The sequence below is a fragment of the Carettochelys insculpta genome, chromosome 2 (assembly GCF_033958435.1).
Source record: "Carettochelys insculpta isolate YL-2023 chromosome 2, ASM3395843v1, whole genome shotgun sequence".
Lineage (NCBI taxonomy): Eukaryota > Metazoa > Chordata > Testudines > Carettochelyidae > Carettochelys > Carettochelys insculpta.
Window position 1 is genome coordinate 243,364,117 of NC_134138.1, and position 26,766 is coordinate 243,390,882.

The window sequence follows — 26,766 nt, forward strand, 5'->3', positions numbered from 1 at the left end:
GCAAGGGATCAAGTTTCACTTTTTTCCTGCTTGCAGCTGCAGCAGAGGGCATAGCCAGGCCACAACATTATATATGATTTACTTGAGAGACAAAGTAAGACTTGAAGGTGTAGGAACACATTTTGAGTCAATTTAATGGTGTGTCATTATGGAGGGAGGAACAGTTATTACAGGTGGGTTTGAAAACCCACTCAGATTTTTCAGGGGATATGGGTTTGGGTGGAGGTGGTGTGCTCAGAAATGGCCTGCCATCTAGAGGCAAAACAGGGTAATGCATGATATGACTTCTGGAACTGTCCCCCTTTTTAGTTGCAGTGGTAATCTGCTGATAGGAATAAGGGGATTTCAAAGTTGGCGGGGTCCTTTTTGAAAGGAACCTGTCTGGACAAGCCACGCGGCAGCAAAACGCAGCAATTTTCGAAGAGTCACAGCTGGCAGCATGCTAATTAGGCGCTGAATATGCAAATGACCATTTCAAAGTTTTGTTTCAGAGTGGACGTAGCCTATAATGCATAGCCAAAGGACTGTTCCAGTCTGATCCAGCATATATTACCATTTTCACAGCAATTTCCCATTGTACAATCTGTCTCTTATTTCCGCAAACCCCAAGAAAAACAAAACAACAACCAAAAATACCCAGCACAAAACCAAATTGTAAAATGCTTCAGTTTTTCACAAAAACATTGGGATTCCTAGCACACACTAGAGAGAGACAAAGACTTTTCTTAAAAATTGCGTAAACTAAGAACAAAATATGTTAGAAAATAGTACTAATCTCATTCTAATCTACTTATTGGAAGGACAAACTCATATCCTCTTACATCTCTACAGGCATCGGCAGGAAAGACACATGAAAACTTTCTTCACCTTTGCCCATCCCCGCCCCAGACACACTGGCATTAGGGAGGTTAAAAAGTTTAACCACAGTGACTTAATAAAGTTTTCTAACAAAACAAAACAGCAGTAATTTTTTTTGTTAGAATACAGATTAACACGGTTACCTCTCTGTTATTAATAAAGTGCTGGCTTTGTCATAGTAATGCAGCCAATGACAGGCTAAGGAAATCACAGCCAATTGAACAAACATGCAAAAAAAAAAAAAAACACCCACCCTAAGTGTCACAGACAAACAAATACCCACCTTCAAGGTCAGTGATGTCTGAGAGTATTATAGGTATGAGACATTCAGCTCACTAGGGATGAGGGTTAGAGATGGCTCTAGAAGGAGCAGAGCACCTTGTGCTTTAGTGGGAGGTTTACTGCTTGAAATGCCACCTTTGCAACTGCTAAACAGCACAAAAGAATCATATATAAGAAGTGTTGGAAACACAAACAGTCTGATACCTGTTCAGGAAAACAAAAAGTAAACTTTTTATTTTAAGGTACACTGAAGTACCTCAAAAAGCCTAAATTCTGGCTAAATTCAACTTTTAACCTAATTAATTTCTGCTCACTTCACAAGTACCGACTGGTTAAAATCAGAAATGTGGCCTTATCTTCTATTACTTAAAAGATATTGAAATTCTACAAATAAAAAGAAAAAATGATTACTTAAAATATATTCATTTCATTATTTAGCTGAAAATCTAATTTTACAACAGTAAAATTAATTACTTCATTTATCTCACACTGGCTATGTCTACACTAGCCCAAAACTTTGAAATGGCCATGCAAATGGCCACTTCAAAGTTTACTACTGAAGCGCTGAAATACATGTTCGGTGCCTCATTAGCATGCGGGCGGCCACAGCACTTTGAAGTTGATGCGGCTCGCCGCCGTGCGGCTCATCCAGATGGGGCTCCTTTTCGAAAGGACCCCGGCTACTTCAAAGTCCCCTTATTCCTATCTGCTCATAGGAATAAGGAGACTTCAAAGTAGCCAGGGTCCTTTCGAAAAGCAGCCCCGTCTGGACGAGCCGCGCAGTGGCAAGCTGCATCGATTTCGAAGTGCCGCAGCCACCCGCATGCTAATGAGGCGCTGAATATGTATTTCAGCACTTCATTAGTAAACTTTGAAATGGTCATTTGCATGGCCATTTCAAAGTTTTTGGCTAGTGTAGACGTAGCCCGTGTGAGGTACTGAAAAGTCACTGAAAGAAAAAATCTGCTTTCCATAGCTTTCTGATTCCTAAAATGATTTACTAACTTAGCAACAAACTGAAAAGCAATACAGTAGCGGCTCAACATTCGCGAGGGTTCTGCATTCACAAACCAAATGCAAGGATTCATGTAAGTGAATTACAAGTGGTTATACGGTGACAATAAATTAACGTAATGCTATAATGTCCCTGACTTTAGAATTGAGTACCACTGCTCTAATCTATCTTAAAGAAACATTTTCTTGCTTCTCTATAGTGTTTAGATTTTTAATAGAAATGTCTACACAGCAAAGTTATTTTGAAATAGCAGCCAATATTTCAAAATAACTATGTGTTTACACAATACAACTGCTATTTCAAAATCATTTCTAAATAGCAGATGCCTTATTTCCATATTGGTACACCTCACTGTACAAGGAAGAGACCTATTTCAAAATAGGTATTTTGAAATACAGGCTGTGTAGACAGGGAATATACCCTATTTCTGTCATGTGCCACACCAACATTCCTGCCTCCAGACTTAGAGTCCTTAAAGAGCAGCCAGCAGGCCTCAGAGAGCAAGAGTGGGAACTTCCTTTCCTGTGGTACAAGCAAGTTCCCATCCCTGTGTTACAGCCCATTACAGCCTGGAACCCTGTAAGCATAAACACAAGATAGCCATATCATCCCGATACTTGTGTTTAGACATGGGAACCTAGAGAGAGCCAGTAACCAGGGCAACCTTGGCTTCATCTGCATGAGAATGTTAAAAGTGGAGCTAAACCAGTATGCGTACACCCAGTAAATAGCTAAGGGATAAAATCAATGTGAGGTCCCACCACTACCTGAGTTTCATCAGGGACTCTCCACCTCAGGAGTGCCTTGACCATTCCCTCAGCTGGACCAAGGTCTCCTGTGGCCCTGATGTGAGGCGCTTCGGGACTGGAACTACCCGTGGCAGAAAGGGACATAAACATGCCAAATAGCCTCTTGTCCTAGGTAGGCATCCTTCAGTCTGCATAGACTATGGATCGCGCCCTTTATAGTTTCAATTGAGGACTTCATGAAGACCCACACGAGAGTGACAGTCCTTGCTGCATCTCTTGCAGATGTGGTGGGTGTCTGGCAAGTCCTTATTGTGCTTTCTGTGCGCTCGCTTCTCCTCTGCTAGCTGTCTGATCTTCAACTCGCCCTTCTGAAGGCCCTTGTGTAACCCCTGCCTCCATCTGCTGTGATCGTCTGCTAGTTCTTCCCAGTTGTCCAGCTTGATGTCTACCTCTCTGAGGTCTCTCTTGCAGACATCTTTGTAGCGCAACTGGGGGTGTCCGGGAGGTCTTTTGCCAGAGGCTAGCTCACCATACAGGATGTCTTTAGGAATCCTTCCATCATTCATCCTGTGGACGTGGCCAAGCCAGCGGAGCTGATGCTGCCTGAGGAGGGTGTGCATGGTTGGGATTCCAGCTTGCTCGAGGACGGCGGTGTTGGTCACTCTGTCCTTCCATGGTATTCCAAGGATGCGCCTGAGGCAGTGCAAGTGGAAGACATTCAGCCTCTTTTCCTGGCGGGCATACAGGGTCCAAGTCTCGCTGCCATAAAGGAGGGTGCTGAGGATGCAGGCTCTGTAGACTTGCATTTTGGTGTGAGTGTACAGCTTGTTGTTATTCCACACTCTCTTGCTGAGTCTGGACAGAGTTGTGGCCGCTTTTCCGATCCTCCTATTTAGCTCAGTGTCCAATGACAGGGTGTCAGTGATGGTGGACCCGAGGTACACGAACTCGTGGACGACCTCTAACGTATAGTTGTCAATGCTGATTGATGGGGATTCAGCAACATCCAGACCAAGTACATTTGTCTTCTTTAGGCTGATGGTAAGCCCAAAGTCCTTGCACACTTTGGAGAACTGATCCAGCAGTTTTTGAAGCTGGTCTTCTGTGTGAGACACTACAGCAGCATCGTCTGCGAACAGCATGTCTCTGATGAGGACTTCTCGCACCTTAGTCTTAGCTCTCAGCCTTGCAAGGTTAAACAGTTTCCCATCAGATCTTGTGTGCAGCAAGATGCCCTCTGTTGAAGATCCAAAGGCATGCTTCAGGAGGAGTGCGAAGAAGATCCCGAACAATGTCGGAGCAAGCACGCATTGACGTTCCTGTTGAACTTGGCTTGTTAATGTGTACCTTGTGAATAATTTACAGTAACCTGGAGTACATAAGGTTAATAAAGTACTATTATCCCTAATCGGCTCTGTGTTGAAGTGAATCCCATTAATCATGTCTGGCCTTGGCCTTGTGAGTTGACAGTTTCAAAACAAGCCATAGTGTGTCCAGAAGCTCTATTTTGAAATAGGCTTGATTGTGTGTAGATGCATTATTTCAAAATGCATTGGATTTAACTGTACTTACATTCTACAGTTTTGCAAACAATTTACAATTAGCATGCTTTTCTCAGGAACCTTCGCCAAATTCATGCCCTTGGGGATTTTTCTTGACTGCTTGTTTTGTGTCCATCATATAGCATAATTTCATATTGTCAGCATAGTTGCAACAGTGTAACAAATATGATTTTTCTACAATCATATTGAGAGGCCTGAAGCATTCCGCTACAACCAGAATAAAAGAACAGCAGCCACCATTAACTGTAGACCTAGCAGTCACATACTCACATTCCATCTAAATTTCATTACAATTACGTTGCACCAGCCTCTTAAGCAGGAGACTACATCCGAATGCCACCCACTGTCACCAAATAAAAGAAAGCAGATCTCAAGATGGGTTAAAAAAACCTTTAGTTAACAGCATTTCGTCCGGCAAGAAACTTCTTATCAATAAGCAAGGTTGTGGAATCCCCATTCTATGGTGATTGTCTTCACTTTTCTACTGTTTTCTGTATGATCTCTGTCTGGTTTGTAATTGTTTCTGTCTGCCGTATAATTAATTTTACTAGGTGTAAAACAAATTAATGTGGTGGGTTATGATTCGTCAGGTAACTCTGTTACAGTAGGTTGCGATTGGTTAGTAAAATAATACTAAAATAATTGGTCAGGGTATATATATACCATCATGTGCCAGCAATGCCCATCCACTATGAATACTGGGCAAATTGAAAACACTCTTTGCCGAAGAATGAAGGGACACAGAGCAGACATCAAAAATCTCCAAATACACAAACCTGTCAGTCAGCACTTTAATGGAGTGGGCCATTCTGTTAAAGACCTGAGAATCTGTGTTCTGGAGAAAAGAGACTTCAACAACCATTTACAGAGAGAATGTTCAGAACTAACATTCATATTCAAAACAAAAAAGCAGTCCAGTAGCACTTTAAAGACTAACAAAATAATTTATTAGGTGATCACATAATAAATTATTTTGTTAGTCTTTAAAGTGCTACTGGACTGCTTTTTTGTTTTGATAGTATATAGACTAGCATGACTATCTCTTTGTTACTATTCATATTCAAATTCAACACATTAACACTTGGTTTGAACAGGGACAGCAATTACCTGACCCATTATGAGGACTCTTGCACATACTTTGATGTTTGACCAAACACTTAACATCCCCCACCCCTCACCCGGCTCTTTCTGCTCCTGTATCTGATTTGCCAACCTTGACAACAATTTTTCTGATTCGTCAACCTTGATAACAATTTTTGCATCTCTGCGCTTTATATATTGAGTCTGTTCTGGTAAGGCTATAGATCTGAATAAGTGGGTCTGTCCTACAAAAACTTATCACCTAATGAATTATTTTGTTAGTCTTTAAAGTGCTACATGACTGCTGTTTTGTTTTGATAGAATACAGACTAACATGGCTACCTCTCAGTTACTGCTCAAGGTATAGCTAAGCAAGAATCAAGTTTCACTACTTAACTGGAGTCCAAGAAGTAAAACAGCAGGAATAGGAAGCAGGAAAGAGGAAGGAAAGTGAAAGTAAGGTAGGAAGAAGAAGGAAAAAGACCTGAAAAGAATGACTCACCCACCCACCCCCAAGACACTGAGGTGCAGCAACCAGCATCCAGAGACTGATTTTTAATGTCCCAACAGGGGAAGTCTGCTTGCCTTTATCAGGACTGGTGAGCATAACACTGTGTGCTTAGCATGTATTCTGCTTTCTTGGTAATAGTAAATAAGTAGATAATAAGAATATGACTGTGTAAGGCTTTTCCAGGGGCACGGATCCTGCGTACGGACAGGGAATTATGCCCTGAGCCTTAGGAATTGAGTAAGGGTGGGAGTTTAAATTAACAGGGTTATGCCTGGGTTGGGCCCTACGGATTGGGTGAAGGTGTGCGGTTGCAAAGGTGGAAGGGATAAAGATGTGTGCAGGTAGCATAGAGAAATATGTTACGGCCTTCCTGTCAAAAAAAAATAAAAAAGAGAATCTGAAAGGCGACTACAACTTGGATACATGTCTTAAAGTTTTATGGCTTTTGATAATCAGACAGCTTCCCATCAATGTCTATTTTATTACAAATCATTGTCATCTTGCGTGATCTCAAAATAAAAAAGGAATCATATAAAAATGGAAACTAGGACAAATCACATAGTAGCTGGCCGGGGGCAGGAGAAAGGCAGGGCCTGGGTGGAGGTGCGGTTGCCTTGGGTCCCAGGTTCCCCGAGGCATGGCCCTGGATGGACTATATTCCAAAACTTTGTTTTATATGCAGGAATTTTATACATTTTAAAACGCATCCTTGAAGTTTTCCAAATGCTCAGGTAAAGCATTATATTTAACATATATTACGTAAATTGTGTTTTTCCCTGCATCTCCATTTCTGAATTATATGTTCAGTCACTTTCCAGATTTTCTTTTATCTTGCTGCAAATTACTTTAATCTGTTCGCAATAAATATTCACAGTCACGGATAGGAATAATATGCTCTTTTGCTGAGTCACTCTCACACAATGTGCCAGGACCCTGACAATGGAAGCAAAATTATTTCTGCCTCCTTAAGATGACAAAGAGGTCAAACTGATCCTATCAGCTCTACCATGGGAATATAAGGTTTGGGCATCAGAAGCTTTTTGCTGTGATAAGCCATTGCCTCAGTTTATTGCTGACTTAAATACAATCAAGACTAATGTAAAAACAAACCCCAAAAAAGGGATAAATTTGGACATGACTGAGGCTGAGGGATTTGGGCTTATTTAGTTTGCAGAAGAGAAGACTGTACGGTGATTAAATAGCAGCCTTCAACTTCCTGACAAGGTGCTCTAAAAGGGATGGAGAGAAACTGTTCTCAGTGGTGACAGACAGCAAAACAAGGGGTATTGGTCTGAAGTTACAGAAGGAGAGGAGTAGGTTGGATATTAGCAAAAACTACTTCAGCCGGAGGGTGGTGAAGCACTGGAATGCATTGCCCAGGGAGGTGGTGGAATCGCCATCCCTAGAGGTTTTTAAGTCCCAGCTTGACATAGTCATGGCTGGGATGACTTAGTTGGGGTTGGGGGCTGGACTCGATGACCTCGTGAGGTCCCTTCCAGCTATGTGATTCTGTGATTAAGAGCATGTCTGTATATGTACGTATGTATTAGCAGGAAGAAAGACCCTTTCATCCTCTAAGTCTCAAAACAAAAATAAGGTTGTTGATGTAAAATGTTCGGGACATAATTAAGCATGTTGCATGTAATTCACATTAACTGAAGGTTTGTACACTCAGGGCTCAGTGCAACAGGATATTGAGCAGTTCTGGGAGTTGTTCAGTGCACTTAATTGCCAGTGGTGTCAGGGGGAGCTCAAGGCAATCACTATCTTGCAAGATGGACCCTCCTAGCCTGGTATTTCCATGCAGTTCATAAACTGGTGAGTGTGTATGGAATATTTTTGATGTCAGCAGCTACATTTTTCATCTGGTTCAATTATAATTATGCACACAAATATAAATGGGTTCTGACATTAATTAAATTTAATGGAGACCTTCCAGATGACAGAGGAAAACTACCATGTTTGGAAGGAGATTAAGAAAATAAAAGTATCAACCACTTGGGTAGGCAATGTTAAACCCAATTTTGCCTTTAATTATGATCTTAATTTTGCCTTAATAATGCTCTTTTTCTGTGTGATTCCACATGCTTTTCTTGTCCACTTATTGGCATGCCACAGATTACTCTAGCACGGGGGTGAGCAAACTCTTTTTGACGGGCCTCACTTTTCATCCCTTCAATTAGCAGCCACCATCACCCCCCAACCTGATCAATGTAATTCAAACTAATGGAAATTTCAGTTATGTTCATGTGAAAAAAAAATCTTTTGGCATGTGTAAGATAACAAATATGTAGAATGTAAAAACTTTATTAATTGGTATATAAATATGAATACTCTTAATACACATACATAAAAACAGTACAGTAGTGCCTCGATTTATGCAAGGATTGCAGTCCCATGCACCCTCCCATAACCCGAATTTCACGTACGTCCGGGGTGTGGGCACAGCCGTTTGTGCCGTGACCACGACAGGGTTGCAAGTCGCAGCCTGCACACGGCCCATGCATGATCAAGACTTCGCTACCCAATCACAACTCAGCATTGCAGCGTGTACTGACAGACCCATCCGAGGCACTAAGGGCTTGGTCACATACACAGAAGAAGGTCCAGCTAAGGCTGTCACATACATAGAAGCGAGACCACCACCTCACCAAGCATTAAAAACTCCTAAAAAGGACAACTCCAAAAGGGGACACAACGGATTGGCCCAGCGGGATGCTTCCTTGTCCAAACACCGATAAAAGGTCAACTCCCCCACTCTCAAATTGGAGACGTGTGTGTCTTGACAAGTCCGGCAGCCGGCCCAAGTCACTTGTCCCACCTTCCGAAAATCTGGACCCTTTTGGCTAGATGTTGGTGTAGGGTCCGGTCACCATCTGCAGTTTGGTAACCACCCTATAAATACAGGCTTTCCCCTGTTCGTCACCCGACATTGTGTTGGGGTAAACAGCTAGATCACACCAGGTATCCCCTCTTAATTCCCCTCATAACTCTGATTAAGCCATCATTAATAAAGTTTTTTTACGCTCACTGCTTGTCTTATCTCTGTCCACTACTCATCCAATGAACACCTTTATTCCCGGAACAGGGGGGCAGCTTTTTCCCTGGAGGAACACACGCTCTGCAGCCAGGGAAGAGGCAGGAACACCTGGAGCTCCTTTTGGAAGGTAAATCCTGGAATTGGGGTGGGAGGGATCAGCTGGGGAGGGTTAAGCCTGGCAGTGGGTTGGGGCCATGGGATGGAGGTAGGGGGATTAAGCCTGGGGTGGGTTAGGACTGCAGGAAGGAGGGGAGAGTTGAGCTGGAGTTGCATGGGGGTAGGGGCAATTGAGCCGGGGCAGGGGAGCTGAGCTAAAGCCACGTGCAGGGATGGCGAGCCAGCCCATGGGGGGGTGGGGTGTTTGAACTAGGGCTGCACACAGTGGGTTTGAACCGGGACACGTGGTTGGACTGGAGCCATGTATGGGGATGGTGAGCCAGAGCCAGATCTGGGCACAGGGATGGAGGGTGAACCGGAGCTGTGCATGGGTGGTGAGCAGTGCTGGGGAAAACTGAACTGGGGCCATGCAGGAGGATTGAACTAGGGCTGTGGGGGAGTGGGATTTTGAGTGGCGCTTAACTCGAGTTATTGAGTGTTAAGTGCAACTTGAAATTGTACATTTCAAGAATTTACTATAACATATTTCAACATTTTTAATGAGATGGATGAGCCTGAGACCCAACAGCTGATTGTGTTGTGTCCCCCCTTACAAAATTTCACACACACACACTACCCATGGCTCATGAAATGTGGATGTTCACAAATCTGACAGTTTTGTTCCTTCTTTTTCATTCATTTGTTCTCCCTCCCTCTTTGAAATGAACCAACAACCTTTTAATCTAGACTTCAAGCTTTAAGCTTGTAGCCCACAAATGATGCTCTGGGGTTTAATGTTAAACGTTTCTCCTCACAATTTTCCTTACAATCTTGTAAGGCAATTTGAGAGAGCAGTGTATGTTAGAGTTAGTAAAAAGGACACGCACATGTACCAGTAAGTTCCATATATGGAACTGTTAGAACATAAGCATGACCGTACCGGGTCAGACCAAAATCTAGCCAGTATCCTGTCTTCTGATAGAAATTGATGCCTGATGCCCCAGAGGGCACCTCACACATACAATTAGGGCCAAGTGCTACTCTGAGATGTGCAATACACAAACACAGCAGCAGCAACAGGACTTTTTTCTTTAGATATGGTGTGAGGACACATTTGCATCACATCTGTGTGATCCTCCTTTATCCCATGGTCTCTTTTTCTGAAAAATGGCATTTAGATCATTCTCATTGCATGGATACAGCTGAGGGTAGAATATGACCCTTACTACTTAAAAACATGCAACAATCTACTAACCTTTTTTTTTTTGTTTCTTATGATGCAAATTCATTCACTCCGTTTTTTAGGAACTTATATGTTACTAAATATACAAGATTCCATATGCCATCATACATGGGAACCTGCCATCCAGCCCCGGGCTTCTTCTTAACAGAAACTCTCCATTTAACCAAATTGTAAAGATGTTTGTTTGATTCTAAATTTGAAAGACATTTACCAAGAACTAAGATGAGAACAAACAACTTTTTTCACATATGATATAAATAGGGTTCCCAATGTGATCTCTAGAGATAATTGACACTAAGATAGGGACAGTTCCTGAAAGTTGTTGTGAGCCCTCAGTTCCCATTAATACTGCTCTAACATTTTAGTAAGCAGTGTTGTTAATTCCTTCTTTAGCTATTTGATTTGCTTTTCAAATATATAATAGTGTCTTCCACTCTCTTCAAAATTCCATGTAAAGAAATAGAGCCTTTAAAAATATTATGTCCATTTGGCTAATTTCTTATTTTCTTTGATAAAATTCCCCAGTGGACTTTCAAATATTTTTCATTCTGAGAATATTTTACTGTATATTTAAAATTCTATCTCATAGCTTACAAGGACAAAAACAGATCTAACAAAATAAATGCATTTCACTGCACACACAATATGAGATTTTCTGTGTGCATATTATATGCCCATTTGATGCCACAAATCAGCTACATCCTTTGCAGCAGAGTGGATGTGAATTTTTATGTTTCGAATATTGAACAAAATGAAATTATGAGCATCTTAAATTGCTTCCTACAAATTGGAACACGTACAGGCAATTTAAAATGCTCATCTATCCATGAAAAAGCTGCCCAAAATACCTCAAACTTGTCATTAAGAAACCTACTTAATTTATTTAATTCACCTATATCAATCTAGACTAAAATGCTTGGTTTGTGACTGTCATGCCAACGTGATAGTAAATGTAACATGATTACATTTGTTGCTATGGGGCATGATACTTAAAGGTGATGAGTGCCTTTTGAGGGTTGCTAAGGTCTCTCTCCAGTCCCACTGAAGTCAGTATACTGCATACCTAGCAGGACTGGGCCCTTAATTCACAGATAGGTCTGTGATACTGAGCAAATGTCAGTCATTTCTGAGAAACTTCATCCTGATCCTGCTATATCAATCATGCATCATAATCCATTCGCATTTGTTGATCTAGGCACTTCAGTGTGTGGGTTGCTGTTAATAAGATAACAACCGCATTATGGCTACCCCTTTTATAATCATTTTTTAAAATCCTATCTATTGTTTTTCCCCTTTCCAGGTATATTGCACCATAGCACAAAGGAATCTTCATTACAATATTTCAAGAATGAATCAAAGCTCTATGAGAATTTTTGTGAGTGCTGCACACCTTAGTATCTAAACAAGAGCAAATATTTTAAAATATGTTTCCATTGATAATATAATATTTGTAACAGTTACGCACCTAACTGTGCTAACTTACCCTTTGAGTGAAGTTGCTACTATTTCACTTCAAAGACAATCTTTGAGAAGTATCTGGGAGTTGTGGAAACAAGAGAAGGGAAAAAATCAATGCACAACTAATTTTTAAAGGATTATTAGTAATTTTTATATTTTGCTATATATTAAAAGGACAAAATATTTTTTAAAAATATCAAAGAGCTTACCTTTCAACCAGTGAAAATCCAAATGAGAACCTTAAGCTAACTGTGAATACATTTCCAGACTATTAAACATAGAAGTAACTCTGTGAAACAGAATCTAATAATAATTACATTTAAACCATGTTTTATATAGAATTTTCTTCTACCAAAGTAATGTGATAAATCTAAAGGTGTTTAGGACAGGCATAATTGATATTTAACTTTATTTAACTGATACTTTTTTAAATTCTACTTTACCCTTCAAGATTAATTCTAGTAAAGTTCTATGATTTTAAATCCAGATATCATTTATACAGTGAAAGAAGAAAACATTTATTGACGTACAACTTCTTTTTCAGGTATGGAAACATGGGGGTTGCACATCCAAGCTTTACACCTACTCGCATGCACAGAAAAAGAAATCTGGGAAATAAAATATTTCTTACCTGAAACAATATTCCTTAGTCTGAAAAGAAATGTAAATGTGTTGTGTGCAAGAGCCAGATAGGATTAGTTAATTAAACCTTCATTATTATTGATATTATTATTAGTTAATAAACCCTTCAAGACACTTAAGAAATATTTTTCTTGCAAGTTGGTAAGGGTTAAGATCTTTCCTGAAAACTCTTTCCAACACGTGTCTTTCCGGTATTGTTCAACTATTTTGTTTTATGGATAAAACAAAGGAAAGAATAACGAATTTACAACAAAAAAAAAACTTATAAAGACTTTTTCTGGCAGTCAGAAAACCCATCAGAAATGAAGCTGGAGAAAGTTAAAAGTAATGTTTAATTTTATTCTACACTAAATTCTGAAGGACACTTAAATTATGTTCTCTAACAATTCTCCATCTTTGTGCAGTCAGCTAAATAATTTCTGTAAGAATATACGAATATATAAAACAGGTTGAAATTTTCCAAAGCACCCAAGTGCTTTTGAGGATAAATTCCCCTTTTGAAAATCCCACTCTATGTCAAAGGTGTTATTCAGCATTAATGTTGGCATAACTTGATAATGCTTTTTCATTGTTAGCATTTGTATTTCTTTTCTTATCTATATGCCATTTTCCTGATATTTTCTTTCTTTCTAAAATTAAGCATCAGTGTCTTGCTTTATTTTAGGATTGTATTTTGCAAGTTATGATTATTTTGAGAAATCCTGTAAGGAATATATATAAACAGAAATTTTATTTCCAAACAAGAATATTAAATAAAAAAGGTAAATGAATATAACCTTTGCAGTACATAAAATACTACGAACACCTTTGATGGAAACTGGAGAGGTGAACACACCTTACTGTTGTGCTGTGTGACATGATATCAGATTACACACCTTTCACAACCAAGCACACATATCTGTCATCAAATTCATTTTCTTCACTCTCACAGACTCCATCAGAAACATCACAAACCTACAATCACGCCTTTTCTTATGTATAACATTTCTCTGATCTGCTGTCACTTGAGGAGATAGTCACATACGTTACTAATTTGTTCCTGAGTCCTTTTCAGTCTTTGTAATTCAGGTGTGTCAGTCACAATGCTGAACCCTCTTCCTTTGCTTTCTTCAAAGTCTCTTTTGTATTTGACCTAAAGAATGGAAAATATAGGAAAAACAGTTATTTTCAACGTACTGCAATAATATCACAGATTAAGATTTTTTTAAATGAATAAAATTCTCATGAAATATTAGTAACAGAGAGAAAGCTGAGCTAGTCTACATACTATCAAAACAAAAAAGCAGTCAAGTAGAGCACTTTAAAGACTAATAAAATAATTTGTTAGGTGAGCTTTTGTGGAACAGACCCACTTCTTCAGACCACTTCTTCTTGGTCTGAAGAAACAGGTCTGTCCCACAAAAGCTCACCTAATAAATTATTTTGTTCATCTTTAAAGTGCCAATTGACTGCTTTTTTGTTTTCATGAATTATTGATTGCTTTGGGGGGTAACATCTTTATACACAGAAAAGATGCGACAAGGTTACATATATATACCTCATCTTTTGCTCTGGAGGCACTGACATTACATATTCTGCAGGAATATACCAATAGCCTCTGCTAAAGACTGTTAACAAAGAGGTCATGCAAGAACATGAAACACTTACTTCATTCAGACACGTTTCTGTAATTAAAAATGAAATTTAGCAGAGATTAAAGCTAGGTTCATGTAACAATATCTTTTATGTTTCGATTCAATTTATGACGAGGACCTGATTTTTCAAAAGTACTGTGTACAACACAGTACTTTATATATATTTCAGAACACCGGCCACTGACTTCACGTGCTGCTGTGTGTGCTCAGCACTTCTGCAATGAGATCCCAGGGTCTTAAGTCTGGTACCCAGAAAATGAGGAACTCACAATTATCTACCACTTGCAGAAAGTTTGGTTGAAATGACTTATCCAGCATTAAGTGGAAACTCAAAGGCAGAGGCAGGGATAGAATCCATTTGTTCCAGGGCAGCATCCAACTGCCTCAACCATGAAAGGTTACACACCAATACACCTTCCGACACATGCAGTAGATAAGGAAGGAATCCTATGGATACCATTTCTTTCATTAAACAAGTTATGCAGAATTGTAAGCAACTCTTAAAACTGGAAGATTTAGCCAAATTAAATTATGGATGGGCTTGTCTGCATACTTGGCTCAATCTCATTCTTGACCTTCCTCCCCACCCCTCCACTCTCTGATTTGCTCACCTTGATCATCTTTTTCTGATTTGTCCTCCTTGCTTACTGTTTTTGGTTTTTGTGCCTTAAATATTGAGTCTGTTCTGGTCTGGCTATGGTCTGAAAAAGTGGGTCTGTCCCACAAAAGCTCACCTAATAAACAATTTTGCTAGTCTTTAAAGTGCTACTTGACTGTTTTTTGTTTAAATTATGGATGATGCTACTAGCCCTGCCTCTGATAACATGTTTCAAAAGAAAACTATGCATTGTGGTTATGTCTACACATCTGTTTTGCCAACAAAGCCCATGGAGCATCCAGATTCTCAAGGCATTCTGTCAACAGTAAGTCAACAGAACAAAGCACTTTTGTTGACAGATGTGCCCCACTTCCCACAAGGAATAACACTTCTGTCATCAGAGATCTGTTACCAGAAAACCGTTATGGACATTCCAGGGGGGCCTCTGTTGACAGACAGGGCTTCCAGGACACTGGGTAGCCAGGTTGGCTGTTTTGCTGATAGAGTGGCCAAGCACTCCGGCCACTCTCTATCGACAGAGCAGATCGCTCTTGCGATCCGGTTGGCAATTTGGCTGTAATCTGTCGACAGACTTTTTAAACTTCTGTCAACTTATTCCTGGTAATCTAGACATAGCCTACGTGCAGTAATGGTTTATTTTATTCTAAATACACTGACAATTAACTTAAGAAGAGAGAATCATGCAATTTGCACTATACTCTTCATCATTTTGAATCAGCTGACATCAAATGGGAGCCATTTTTATGTGATTATCAGTTTTATCCACTAATATATGTCTTCATGTGGATTGAAGGTATTTATATATGTCTACTGAAAACAATCTATGTGCAAATTTTTTTAATCTTAAAAAAGAATTTAAATGTTGGTGCAGTGATAGTATATGCATTGCACTGGGATACTGCAATCAATTTTCAAAAATTAGTTTTAAATCACAAAAATCACAAAGCAAATCATCTTTTGTTTCATTAATATTCCAGACTTGCAAAATGTTGGTCTCAAATGCTAGTTTTGTAAATATAAAACAACAAAAAACTTAACCAATGATCAGACAACGTGAAATATTAAAAGGTACATACTCTCTTTGGCATATATTTATAAATTTTACTGTCAATAATGCAGTGTGGACTTGCAAGGTGCAGAGTGACCTCACATACAGAGTGCTTACCACCAAGTAAAACTGATTGCTAGAACCTCTGGTTGTGACATTAAACTAGAAACAAAGCTTTCAAATACAATTTTAAAAGACATAGTTTAAGGTGGAAATACACTGTGAGGATTAATGCCTATACTGGTCCCCATGGAAAGGACTAGGTGATGTAATGCAGTGTTTCCCAAACGTAAAACATTCATGTACGTTTCTGGGGACTTGGGCCTTATCAGCGTACCCCCTCTCCCAGTGTTGTCCTAGTGCTTATCTCCTGATTTTTAGCAATTGATTTTTCTGCTGCACATCGCTTGAAAGAGATATGCATACCAAACTTTGGGAAACACTGATCTAAAGGATCTTTTCCAAATCAGATTTCTATGATTCATGACTCTGGCTATATGTGTCTTCAATGGAACCATGTAGAGGATTTTGTTAAAACAGTCTCGATTTTCAATCTGACATAAGTGTGGAGTCTTCACTTACTTATTCTCTATCTAAAACTGTATTCTAGAAAAAAGTTAAACATTGTGTACTTGTTCAGCCAAGAATTTCTATAAATTTTGCCATTTTGTAGGCAAGTCAACTATTTGAAGAGAAAAGACCTTTTTCTCCAGTAAAAATTATTTCTCTTCTTTTCTCACCCCTTCCCACAACCTCCCAAGAGGAAAATACACCAAAAAGTCTAAAAAAGGAGGAGCTCTGTAGCACCTTAGAGACTAACAAATTTACTAGGGCTTAAACTGGGTCAGTCTTACCTCAGTCCCTAGAAAAATCATGGATGGGATCTTCAAGTAATCCATTTTGAAGCATTTGGAAGAGGGAAAAGTGATTAAGAGTAGTCAACATGGATCCAGTCAAGGCAAGTCATGCCTGATCAATTGGATTAGTTTCTATGATGAGGTAACTGGCTCTGTGGACATGGAGAAGTCAATGGATATGATATACCTTGACTTTAGCAAAGCTTTTGATACAGTCTCCCTCAATGTTCTTACTCATAAGTTAAGGAAATATGTATTGGATAAATGGACTGTAAGGTGGATAGAAAGCTGTCTTGATGGTCAGGCCCAACAGATAGTGATAAATGCCTCAATGTCCGGTTGGCAGTCGGTTTCAAGTGGAGTGCCCTAAGAATCAGTTCTGGGGCTGGTAATGCTCAACATCTCTATTAATGACCTGGATGAGGGGATGGATTGCATCCTCAGCAAATTTGCAGATGATACTAAGCTAGAGGGATAGGTTGGTACATTGGAAGTAGGGATAGAGTCCAGAGTGACCTTAATAAACTGGAGGATTGAGCTAAAAGCAATCTGATGAGATCAACAAGGCAAGTGAAGAGACCTGCACTTAGGACAGAAGAATCCCAAGCATTGTTATAGGCTGGGGACTGATTTGCTAAGTAGCAGTGCAGCAGAAAAGGACCTGGGGATTACAGTGGATGAGAAGCTGGATATGAGTCAACAGTGTGCCCTTGTAACTAAGAAGGTTAATGGCAGATTGGGGTGCATTTTCAGCAGATCTAGAGAAGTTATTATTCCCCTCTATTTGGCATCAGTGAGGCGACAACTGGAAAACTGCATCCAGTTCTCCCCCCACAACCCCAGTACATAAAGGACATGAGTGCATTGGAGAGAGTCTAGTGGAGGGCAATGAAAATTATTAGGGGGATGAAGCACATAACCTATGAGGAGAGGCTGAGGGATTTGGGCTTATTTAGTTTGCTTAAGAGAAGACTGAGGGGCAATTTGATAGAAGCCTGCAACTTCCTGAAATGGGGCTCCGAAGAGGATAGAGAGAAGCTGTTCTCAGTAGTGACAGATGGCAATACAAGGAGCATAGTCTCAAGTTACTGGGAAGGAGGTATAGGTTGGATATTAGGAAAAAACTACTTCAGCAGGAGAGTGGTAAAGCACTAGAATATTTTACTTAGAGATATGGTAGAATCTCCATCCTTAGAAGTTTTTAAGTCCTGGCTTGACAAAGTCCTGGCCAGGATGATTTAGTTGGGGTTGATCCTGCTTTGGGCAGGGAGCTGAACTCAATGACCTCCTGAGGTCCCTTCCCGCCCTAAGAGTATACGATTCTAGGATAAGCTTTCACGGGAAAAAAACACTTCATCAGGTCAACTGGAGTGGAAATACAATGGCAGATATATATGTAAGAAAATTACTGCAAAAGAAAGAAGTTACTATCTATTGTGAATTAGGGTGATCTACCAGAGTAACTGTGGCCATTCAGTGTAGCTGATGGAGAGAAAGGCATTTCCAGAGAAGGGAAGTTGCCTCTGCAAAGTGCTAACCAACTTAGATTCTTACTGAGGCCAATTTATATAGTTTGGGATTTGCAAATGAGCTCAAATTCAGCAGTCTCCCTTTGTAATCAAGTTTTGAAGAGTTTTTTTTTTCTTTTTTTTGTTTGTTTGGGGGGTTTTTTTGTTTGTTTTTTGCTTTTTGTTTTTTTCTGGAAGAAGGATGGCTACTTTTAAAGCCTTTACTGAATGTCAAGGGAAGTTAAAATGTATAGGTTTATCTATGTTCCCTTTCTTGATGTATGATTTGTTCCTGCTTAATGTTTGGTGCAGGTACTGTCCGGTTTGTCCTATATACATGCAGAGGGGCACTGCTAGCACTTGATGGCACACGTCATGTTAGTGGATGTGCAGGTGTATGAGCCCCTGATGGTGTAGCTGATGTGGTCACTCCTGCGATGGTAATGCTTGTATAGATATGTAGACAGACTTCGCAATAGGGTTTGTTGCAGAGATAGGTTCATGTAAGTTTCTGTGCTGTGTTGTGTGGCTGTAGGCTTGCTTCAGGTTGAAGCTTATGTGCTAATAAATCTGCTAGTCTCTGAAGTGCTTCAGGACTCCTTCTTGGATGGACAAATAGAGGGTAACACAGCTAAAAAGAGTGAGTGAAACCAAAAAGCTATTGACTTTTCACTGGCGGCAAACATTTGTGCATATATCTTTAACAAAATAATCACTTCCAGGAGTGGAAAGACAGCTCTTTATTAATTAACAGTTCTGCAACCAGGAGACAATCCTAAAAACATTGAGAAAAGAAAGACAAAAACAGCACAGCAGATCATCACCATCTACATCATCAAAGCTTAATCATATTCAAAATTCTCTGCTGAAGTTAATCCTTCAGTCTCCCCATCTCAAAATTAGTCAGTACTTGGAAAGCCTATTTTACTCCCAATAAACTTAATTCTTTCATGCATGCACTCACTCTTCCAATTGCCAGAGGTCAGTAATAGAAAGAAAATGAAAGCAGGATCTGGACTCTGGAGCAAGAGGAGAAAAAATTGCTACAAATAAAAAAAATGGGGAAATAAAACCCATAATGTAAGGTCTAGTGCGCCAAGTCTATAGAAAGCAGCAATAAAAACTAACTGCATACAGCTCTTTTGTTAGTAGCAAGGGAAAAAGAACAACACAGAAAAAAACAAGGAACAGCAGTGAATTAAACTCTGATTGGTTTTGAATAGTGCCATCTATAATAGTGCTCATAAATAAAATACATTCTCGTAGGTAACATTAAAATAACCCTCTAAATTTTGCAATTCTTTCAAAAAGTCCTTTAATTTGAGCAACCTCATTACAATTTTACTTTTAAGTACAATAATTATGCTTTCCCACATCCTGCAGTTTCCATCCACAAAGTGTTAAGCATACGAAATTCCAAATCACAGGTTTACATTTGATAGAACAAAAAGTTCCCCTTAATTTAAAAAAAAAAAAAAAAAAGCTTCAGTGCCAAGTAATTTGACCGCTACAGAAGCCCTCAGATTTCTCATATGGTAATTACACAGAGTAAAGATGGTTCCACTGCTACCAACTGTCCTACCAGCAGGAGATCCTGTCCTTGCACTGCATCATGCGGAAAACTGGGAACAACTCCGTGTGCTACAATGCACAGTTTGCCTGATGAGTGCTGTGACCATCTGCAAATCTCTTTTCCATATTGCTCGGAGAAGCTTTTAGTGTTACCCACTCCTAAAAAATAAATCTCTTGGAATTCAACATAGCAGAGTTAAATAGTTCGATGGGTGAAACTGTGCACATAACATCACCACAACGTAAAATCTTGCTAGGCAGGATTGTGAGACCTCGTTTACAAAAATATCACAGGCAAGAGAACACCACCCAGTAAATCTGCTGGGAAAGAAAATCAAAGGTGGAAGAGCTCAGGATTACAGAATGATAGAAGAATTGAGTTCAGAGTCCGAATATACCTCTCCTGCACGTGTATTGTAACAGGAATTTAAGTGAAATTATGGTGAGGCCACTGAAAGAGCCCCAAATAATCTTATACTTCCATTCCAACCAGCCAGGTACCTTATCATGCCATCAGAAATGGCTTTACTGCTTAGCCACTTCAGCCCAAAATTTGACTTTTAATCCACTTCCTTGTACCTTGTTTTGTCACTGGGCAAAGTGAGTGCAACCCACTATCATATTTGAATGGCAATATCTTCCCCCTACTGGGTATGGGTGCAAAAAGGTACACAAGGAACAGAGCAGTAAAGAATTGGGCTTTTCCTGTCTTCTACCCAAGCAAGTGGCACACATTAATGCTGTGGAGGCCATTTTAATTCTAGGTGCTCCTTAGAAAGCTTGTCAGAAGCAATAACTGAATTGCAAGCAGAGATACAGAGAGGGACAATTCAATATAGTAAAAGAGAATAGGTCTCCTGCTTGGAACTTGGACAAAGCAGAAAAATATCACCCACAAGGTAAAACTGGTGAGGAAGTGATAAATTCCTGGACTTCCATTGCTTTATCTCCGAGGAACCAAGTCTGGGGAAATAAAGTCTGCAATTCCTACCCATCAGTTCAACGGCAGATCTGTCCCTGATATTTACAATCTTTTATCAGGAACTAGAAGTGGAAATCTCAGATAATCAACATATAATCAAAAAGCAATTAAATGAAGTACCAAAGAAAACCTGGATCTATGTTTGGCAATGATCCTAGCCCTCAGAAAAATCACCCTGTGTAACTGGGCTAAGAAAAATAGTTTTTTAAAAATTTTCTAGTGATAGGTTTTCTAAACTGCCAAACTCATTTTAATTCATGCCTAACTAGATATGGGATCACAGTCTTCTCTGCCCCTTCCTATGTGGAACAACTTTGCACATTTTACAAATTGCATGAGCCCATGGTTATCCTGCAGAATACACTGACCAACAGCCATTTGAAATTAACATGGATTTTTGGCAGGCAATCAATCACCACAGCAGATGATATACAGGTACACAAACCAGGCATCTGCCAAGGGCAGCAGATTGCAGAGGCTGGCTTATTTCTGAAGACTCACCCAAATTTCCTCCAAAAACAAGAGATGAGGATTCTAGGGCCAGAGGCTCCTGCCAGCTGGGACTCTCAAGAGCTGGAAGCAGACCTCTTCCAGGGGGCCAGGGAAACAGTCATGTCCCTTCTTGAGCAACTGCACAACTGAAGATTCAGCCAGAAGTGCAGCAAAACTCCATGATAATGCCCAGTGTTTCTGGGCCCTGCCACCTAGACAGCCTCTGGCCCCTGCCCTGCCTGCTATCGCTGCTTCAGACACACAGTGGCCACCACTTCAGCTCCACCATGTCCATGAACAACAACGTGATTATTGGGAAACATACAGGGGGCGAACTTATGAGTGTGGAGGTTTCTGGGAGCAGACTGGAGATTCCAGAGTGCAGGCTGTGATGGGCCAGGAGCCCAGGGGGGCCTACAGGAGAACTAGCAATGCAGGGGCACAACTCTCCCAGAAAAAGTTAATGTCCCTGTGGACCTGGGAGACGCAGGAGGTCTCCGCATCCTGCTCTACCTCAAGCACTAACTCCATGGCTCCCATTGGCTGAAAACTCCAAGGCTAGACAGAGAGAATGTCTTAGCCCTGCTGCAATGCTAGCCTTTTACCAGCCTAAAATCTCCCGGTTTGGCTTCAGAACTCCTGGGAGATAGTGCCCAATTAGAGAAGATTCCTGACAAAACCAGGAAGGTTGGCAATCCTACTGCAGCCCCTTGATGGAGTATGCCTCATGGGCTGTGTCTACACGTGCCCCAAACTTCGAAATGGCCATGCAAATGGCCATTTCAAAGTTTACTAATGAAGCGCTGAAATGCATATTCAGCGCTTCATTAGCATGCGGGCGGCAGCCGCGCTTTGAAATTGACGCTCCTTGCCGCCGCGCGGCGCGTCCAGACGGGGCTCCTTTTCGAAAGGACGCCGCCTACTTCGAAGTCCCCTTATTCCCATGAGCTCATGGGAATAAGGGGACTTCGAAGTAGGCAGCATCCTTTCGAAAAGGAGCCCCGTCTGGACGCGCCGCGCGGCGGCAAGGAGCGTCAATTTCGAAGCGCGGCTGCCGCCCGCATGCTAATGAAGCGCTGAATATGCATTTCAGCGCTTCATTAGTAAACTTTGAAATGGCCATTTGCATGGCCATTTCGAAGTTTGGGGCATGTGTAGACACAGCCATGGACTCCAATCTGGACATGAAAGGTTCAGGTGTGGCAGCAGTGGGGGAAGTTCTGGACATCTGCTATGAACTTCTGAGTACAGTGGGACACTGAAATTTTGACTAAAGTTGCAGATGGTCTGGAGAAGCCTCTGATGATTATATACAGACGGGTGGGCTCTTGGGAGGACTGAGACACATACACCAGAAGAACTGGAAGGAAGGACAGGGTTGACAGAGTAAGAGTACTTCTGGCAACAGAGTATCCAAAAAGAGAAACGCCAAAATCCTCTGCTATGATTTTGGGGTCATACTATTCTGAAGTCTGTGGAAACATATGTATGCAAGAAAACTACAACAAAAACACACATAATAGGGAAACAAAAGGTAAATACAATCCAACCCTGAAGACAAATATGCACAGACCAATGGAGGAAACCACAGCCACATTTTACAATGGGTAACCAAACAGCCATGTAGCAGAACTTAGTATATGACAGAAATACCAAGATCTACAGAACTACCGTGAGAAAGTAGAAAAAAATCATGAAACTTTAGAAGGCTTGCTATGCACGGAAGCAAATAGCTCACAACGAATAACAGAGAGTCCAGCCTGAAGATAGCAAAGTCAAAATACCTGGATGAGAACAGCATGAACATGTCAAAGATACAGACTCAGGTTATAAATTCATTTCATTAACTCAAAAAAAGTGATTAAATATTAATTGTGATTAATCACACTGTTAAACAATAGAGGAAGGGGAAGAGCACAGCCTTGTTTGCTTTCAGGACGTCAGCTGGAATTCTGTCGTTTCCTGGTGCTTTTCCATTGGAGAGAGCATCAAGAGCTTGAGAAAGTTCCTCCTCCATAGGCTCTGCATGTAGCTCAGACATTTCTGGAAGAGTTGGGACAAGGTTGTAAAGTTCAGGTTGTATTGTACACTTGTGGGAATAAAGACTTGAGTCATCTGAACATCTGCAGCTTCTTGTCTGTTATCAGCTGTCTATTTAAATGCTTCAGTGGTATGATTTTGGTAATGTTTGGTCCGAGGGCTTCCTTCAATACATCATACATGGTTTTCAGGTCGCCCAAATCAGATGCCTTTTGAATATAAGGATATAGATAGGCCCAACACTTGTTCGCGCACCGCCTGGATTCTCTGGGAAGAACAAGTATTGCGTGTCGAAGTTGATCTCTTGTGCTTTTAGATGGGTTCCTTATGTTATTCATATGTGCTTTGTGTTTTTCTTGAAGAAGAGGGGTAGCTGTGTTAATCTGTACCTGCAGAAACAAGGAGAAGTCCTGCGGTTCCTTATAGATTAACAAATATATTGGAGCATAAGCTTTTGTGGGCAAAGACCCACTTTGTCAGATCTAATGTATCTGGGATCCTGGGAACCTGGGTCAACTAGGCATGATATACTACGCAAATAGTGTGGGCACTTTGGCAAACGAGACATTCATACAACATTACCCCAGTTTGGTAACTGAAACTGGTTTGGAAATTAATGAATACTGGCATTGGAAGATTAACAATACATTAACTCTTTCCTAGTTAACAGAGCATTAGGAGGAGCATTTCGAGCAAATCTAGAGAAGTCTTTGCCCTGGGTCTTTGCCCACAAAAGGTTATGCTCCAATATATCTGCTAGTCTATATGGTGCCTCAGGACTTCTCATTGATTTTGCAGAGTATAAAGTGTATGCTGGTAAATTTAAGTTACTTTTATTACAAATATTTGCACTTAAAATTATAACAAAGGAAATTGTATTTCTCAGTTGCCCACCTACAGGTACCACACTTTCATCTCTTTATCTCAAAAGTGCAATTTTACAAATGTAATTTTTGTTACATAGGCTACATTTACACTAGCCCCTTTCTCTCCCTATTAGCATAATGGCAGCCACACCCAACTCAAAAGTTCCAGTGATGCAATGGGTTAGCACCCACTACTTATAAGACAGCACTGCAATGGATATCCTGAGGTTGTAAGTTCAAGCCTCACCTAGGCTCCGTCTACACGTGAAGCGTACATCGAAATAGGCTATTTCGATGAGTAACGTCTACATGTCCTCCAGGGCTGGCAACATCGATGTTCAACTTCGACGTTGCGCGGCACCACATCGAAATAGGCGCTGCAAGGGAACGTCTACATGCCAAATTAGCACACATCGAAATAAGGGTGCCAGGCACAGCTGCAGACAGGGTCACAGGGCGGACTCATCAGCAAGCCGCTCCCTTAAAGGGCCCCTCCCAGACACACTTGCACTAAACAACACAAAATACACAGAGCTGACAACTGGTTGCAGACCCTGTGCCTGCAGCATGGATCCCCAGCTGCCGCAGCAGCAGCCAGAAGCCCTGGACTAAGGGCTGCTGCCCATGGTGACCATAGAGCCCCGCAGGGGCTCGAGAGAGAGCGTCTCTCAACCCCTCAGCTGATGGTCGCCATGGCGGACCCTGCAATTTCGAAGTTGCGGGACGCGCAACGACTACATGGTCCCTACTTCAACGTTGAATGTCGAAGTAGGGCACTATTCCTATCCCCTCATGGGGTTAGCAACTTCGACGTCTCGCCGCCTAACGTCGAAGTTAACTTCGAAATAGCGCCCGACACGTGTAGCCGTGACGGGCGCTATTTCGAAGTTAGTGCCGCTACTTTGAAGTAGCGTGCACGTGTAGACACGGCTCTAGAGTACTGCTGTTCAACAACTAAACAATTTCATCCACTCACTATGTGGAGCTGAAGCCCAGATGGGAGAAGTTAAAGTTGCCTCTCCAGCAGCAAGGGTAGCTCAGTGGTTTGAGCATTGGTCTACTAAACCTGGGGTTGTGAGTTCATTTGGAGGAGGCCATTTAGGAATTGGGGCAAACAGATGTTAGGGATGGTGCTTGGTCATGCTAAGAGGGTGGGGGAATGGACTAGATGACCTCCCAAGATCCCTTCCAGTTGTAGGAGATGTGCATCTCCAGTTATACTTTATTATATTTTTATTTTGCTTTCAAATCACACACCGCCCATGTAGACAGGGGCCTTTCTAAAGGACCCCCTGGACTTTGAAAGCTCCATCTTCCTCTTTGGTTTTAGGAAGAAGAGGCTTTCGAAGTCTGGGGTCCTTTTGAAAAGCCTCCATCTACACAGGTGGCACGCGATTCAAAAGCGGCGCTTTCAAATTGCACACGGCTCCCATTATGCTAATGAAGTGCTGCATATTCATGGAAGCACCTCATTAGCATCTTCCCAACTCGCTTATTGCCATGCCCCTTCCAAAAGGAAGGGCCTAGTGTAGACACAGCCGTAATGTCACTCAGAAGCAAAACAACGTAAAACTTTAGAGCCTACAACTCCACTTAGTCCTATTTCTTGTTCAGTAAATCACTGAGAGAAACATGTTTGTTTACATTTATGAGAGACAATGCTGCCCACTTCTTAATTACAATTGTTCTTATTTTTTCAGTGCAAATGTTTGTAATAAAAAATAAACACAAAATAAGTTATGTAAATTTTGTATATTGTGTTATAATTTAAATAAATGTATATGAAAATGTAGAAAATATACACAAATATTAAATAAATGGTGATCTATTATTAACTGTATGATTAATCACATGATTAATATTTCATTTGCTTGAGAGCCCTAACACAAATAAAGACCATGGTGACAATTCCATCTTCAGTTCTTTTCAAGCAGCTCAAATACAATAAGCCCAATACTGATAAGATCTACTTGACAGCCAATATGTTGTCACAGCGGTACTGGGGAATGGCTGCGGCTGACAACTGCTATGTCACTTATATAATCGCTATCCCTCTCCAGGCTTTTTGCTCTACTCCTTAGCTATGTCTACACCAGAGTTTTGTTGACCAAACCCCAGCTTTGTTGACAAAACATGCGGATTGTCCACACTAAAAATGTGTTCTGTAGAAATACTGATGACAGAACTTGGCACTTTTGTTGACAACCTTCTCCCTCTCCCCCATGAGGCAGAATGCCTTTCTCAACAGAATCTGTCAACAAAAACAGCCATGTGGGCACTCCAAGCCAGGGGGGAGGCCTCTGTCGACAGACAGGACTTCTGGGTCACTGGGCATCCCTGTCTGCTGTGCTTCTAGCTGGCAATTCTGTCGAGAGAGCAGTCAGTCTGTCCAGACACTCTCTGTTGACAGTGTGGATCAACAGAGTGATCCACTTTTGTGTGTGGTTGCAATCTGTCAGCTGAAGTTTTGTCAGAAGATAGCTCCAACAATAACTTCTGTTGATAGATCGCTGTAGTGTAGAGATAGGCTTTGATGGCTCATCACCAACCTCATAGCTCACGATATAGGGATCAATTCCATTGTCGTGTAAATATTAAAGATGCCTGAAACA

General features: G+C 40.9%; 1 protein-coding gene across 1 annotated transcript in view; it reads right to left on the reverse strand.

Moving 5' to 3' along the window:
* Window positions 1–26,766, reverse strand: part of NEBL (nebulette) — a 402,240-nt gene that overhangs the window by 203,190 nt on the left and 172,284 nt on the right. Inside the window, exon 4 of the mRNA XM_074984855.1 lies at window positions 13,561–13,668. Within this exon, the coding sequence (XP_074840956.1) occupies window positions 13,561–13,668 (108 nt within the window). The remainder of the gene's footprint in view (window positions 1–13,560; window positions 13,669–26,766) is intronic.